Source organism: Fonticula alba (assembly GCF_000388065.1).
Source record: "Fonticula alba strain ATCC 38817 unplaced genomic scaffold supercont2.7, whole genome shotgun sequence".
Classification (NCBI taxonomy): Eukaryota; order Rotosphaerida; family Fonticulaceae; genus Fonticula; species Fonticula alba.
Window position 1 is genome coordinate 1253055 of NW_009242977.1, and position 3358 is coordinate 1256412.

At 68.8% G+C, this 3358-nt stretch overlaps 1 protein-coding gene across 1 annotated transcript; it reads right to left on the reverse strand.

Annotated features, from left to right (window-relative positions):
- Positions 1–499: 499 nt before the first annotated feature.
- On the reverse strand, positions 500–3354 carry H696_04480 (hypothetical protein). The gene is made up of 4 exons (XM_009498356.1): positions 3122–3354; positions 2580–2955; positions 1438–2397; positions 500–1140 (listed from the first exon to the last, which is right to left on the reverse strand). The coding sequence occupies exons 1-4, from the start codon at positions 3302–3304 to the stop codon at positions 836–838; spliced, it is 1824 nt and encodes a 607-aa protein (XP_009496631.1). The 5' UTR covers positions 3305–3354; the 3' UTR covers positions 500–835.
- Positions 3355–3358: the final 4 nt, after the last annotated feature.

Here is a 3358-nt window from a genome sequence, read left to right on the forward strand (position 1 = left end):
CCTGGGCGCCACTTTCGGACCAGCGACAGCTCCTCCCCCCCCCCCCCCCCCCCGGCCCCCCGCGCTCGGGCGTGCTCACGCTTCCGCGCGCACCCACACCCACACGCTGGTGCGTCCCGCCTTGTTCTCTGCACTCTGCCCCCCGCCCCCCGCCCCCCCCCCGGGGTGGGCCAGGCCGGACGCAACAGAGCATGCTGGGACGGGCCTGGTGCGTACAGATAGGCGTGGTGCATTCTTGGCGGCGATCACATGTTCCCATCCGGCGGCAGTTCATCGGCCATCGACGAGGTCCAAGAGAGCGAGGGGGAGGGAGAGCGAGAGACACCGGCGGGGAGACCCCAGGAGCAAGGGAGGGATGTCGGACGGATGCGCAGACAACACAGGAGGGGGATACCGAGTGGGTGTTGGGTGGATTTTATATTCGGATCTATGCGTATGCGCAGGCGGCAGCGCGGCGCTGGACGCACGCAGGAGGGAGGAGAGACAGAGAAAGAGGGAGGGGCAGGGGGGAGGGGAGGGGGGGGGGGCAGAGACCAGATCCCTCCCTTCGGCGTCGGCGTCGGCACCCTCCCGGCCATCGTGGAGGCAGGACACGCTGGTGGTGTGGGAGGTGGGGGAGGGAGGGCAGAAGAGAGGGGACAAGGACGAGGGCGACGCGCGGCCGCCGGGTGGCGAGAGGGACAGAGATGGGAGGCGGGGGAGGGGCAGAGCCGAGGAGAGGGAGGCCAGGCGCGCACGCGGCTGCGCGGCGCACCACTCCGCCGCCCCCTCCCCCGCTCGCAGGTCACACGGCCCGGCCCCGTGCACGGCCGCCGGCCCGACACGGCCACACCCCTTAGTTGGAGGTGTTGGGCAGGTTCGCCGGCGAGATGACCGGCACGCTGTCCACACCGGACGGGCCACTGCGGGCCGGGAAGCCACGCGCCGAGACATCCGGCTGCAGCATCGGAGCCTCCGGCCGGCCGGCCGGCACAATGTGCCCGGTGGTCGAGGTGGACGCCGCGGCGAACAGCATATCCAGCGACCCGATCAGGGAAAAGAGGCGACGCTGGGTCTGGAGCTCGGCCGCCACGCGCGAGGACAGGCGAACCAGCATGTCGTCCAGGAGGGTGGACTTGCCGGCGTTGATGTCATAGAGGTCTGGCGTTGGGGTGGGGTTTTTTTTTTAATCGGCGAGCGCATTGTTCGCAGGTTAGAGCGGGAGGGAGGGGGGGGGGGCGGGGGACGGACGGGAACCGCAATGGATGCCGCAAGGGGAGGGAAGGGAGAAAAAAAAACAACAAGCGAGGGTGCTGCAGTCATCGGACCGGCAGCACAGCACGATCGTAGGACGGATGCGAGGGAGCAGGCGGATGGCGAGAGAGGGGCGGAGGGGGGTGCAGGGGGGGAAAAAAAGCGGGCGAGGGGAGCAGGGGGCACCCGGCAGCGCAAACGCACCGAGCAGCATGCTGGCCACATCGATCAGCAGCGACGAGTAGCGCGGGTTGTCAATGTGGCGGATGATGAACTGGAACAGCGGCAGGAGGTCGGTGTCCGAGCGGTTGAGCAGGGTCTGCTGCAGGGCACTCCGCTGGACCAGCTCCTCCAGCAGGGAAATGACCACCAGCGGCGAGGCCGGGGATGCCTGGTTGGGGAAGGGCTTGTTGGAGGGCTGCCCATACTGGGAGGAGTGCTCGCGGCGGAGCTTCTCCAGGCGCTGGCTGTAATCCGGCGACAGGACCAAATCCAAGGCCGCCTGATACTCGTAGTTCTTGAGCAAACGCTCGAACGGCTGCAGCCGGGGCCGGCGCCGGGACTCCACCGTGAAGTCATTGGCACCGGGCTGGTGACCACGGCCGCGCACAAAGAACCGGTAGGAGCCCGAGGCCGGGGGCCGGGCCGAGCGCTTGCCGTCATTGACGATGGCCGCCTGGGTGGTGGCCTCGGCGGCGGCCGTGGCCGCCGGCACCGGGGCCACCGCCCGACCGCTGGCCAGCGAGGCGGCCGTGGCCCGGTGGCGAATGCTCAGCAGGCCATTGGCCATGCCGGCCACCAGATGCGTGTTGTCCGGGCTCAGGGCCACCGACAGCAGCGGAGCCGGGTACACCACCGAATGGGTGACGCTGTAGTCGCGCACGTCGTGGATCTTGACCGTGTGGTCCAATGAGCAGGACAGAATCCGCGTGTAGTCCGGATCGAAGGCCAGGCCGGTGACGGTCTTCTTGTGGGCGCGGACCTGGTGGATGGCCCGGCCACCGGCGGCCATGTCCCACGCGGTCCAGTGGTCTCCACCGGCCGACAGGGCCACCGACCCGCCGGGGAAGAGGCGCACGCACTCCACGGGCGCGCCATGCTCCATGGTCATGACAGCGCCCGCGGTACGGGCATCCCACAGCTTGACGGTATGATCGTAGGAGCCTGAGGGGAGGGGCGGCGGGAGGGGCGGACAGGCGCGACGGGGGGCAGGTGTGAGTAGGCGCGGCAGGTGTGAGTAGGCGCGGCAGGGTCCGGGGTGCGGGCGGGGAGCGATGCTCGAGAGTGAGGTTGCTTCATTTGGCGGCGGCACACAGGCACATGGGCGCGCGATCGAGCGTGCGCACCGGTCAGGAAGAGGTTCGGGTTGTCCAGGTTCGGCACCATGGTCCGAATGTAATCCGAGTGGCCGTCATCGGTGGTGGTGAACTCCTGCTTCGGCTCGTCGGCCGACAGGTCCCACAGCTTGACCGTCCGGTCGTCGGAGGCCGAAATGACAGTCACATTGTCCGAAGCAAAGGCCGTAGCCCGGACCGGGCCCAGGTGCGCCTTGTACGTCCGGAGAATGACACGCGTCTGGGTGTGGAAAACCTGGACACTGGCGTCCTCCGAGCCGGCCACCAGCAGCGAACCATCCCGGCGGTAGGACCCGCTGTAGGCCACATCGCCGAAGCGCGAGATACTCCGACGGACAGCCTGATTGCTCTGGGAGTAAATTTGAACCTGCATGATACGCGGACGTGGGACAAGAAGGTGCGGCGGCGGCGGCGGCGGCGAGGGGGGGGGGGGGAGGCATTAGTGGCCATATGGCGCCATGGGGGAGGTCACAAAAGCGGGGGGGAGCCAGGGCAGGGCCGCGTGGCGGCGGGAGGGGGGGATGGCAACGCACCCGCATGCCGCTGGTCACGGCGAAGTCGTGCGGCCGGACGGGCGAGAAGTTGATGCTCGTCACGGCGCCCGTCTCCTTCACCAGGACCGGGAAGCGATACTTCCGCCAGTAGATAGACTCCTCGGTGCGGAGGCCCGGCAGCTTGGGGAACTGCCGCCGGGGGATGGGCTTCCACTCGGACATGTTGGCCGGGCTACAGGAGGGAGGGAGAGGATGGGGCAAAGGCAGGGGGGGGGG

Bases quoted from the DNA above. Each gene is read 5' to 3' on its own strand.
- H696_04480 (XM_009498356.1), bottom strand. From the start codon at position 3,304: ATGTCCGAGTGGAAGCCCATCCCCCGGCGGCAGTTCCCCAAGCTGCCG. The intron at 2,956-3,121 runs GTGCGTTGCCAT...CGTATCATGCAG, and splicing joins CCGTGACCAGCGGCATGCGG to GTTCAAATTTACTCCCAGAG. The intron at 1,141-1,437 runs GTGCGTTTGCGC...CCCCAACGCCAG, and splicing joins TGTGGCCAGCATGCTGCTCG to ACCTCTATGACATCAACGCC.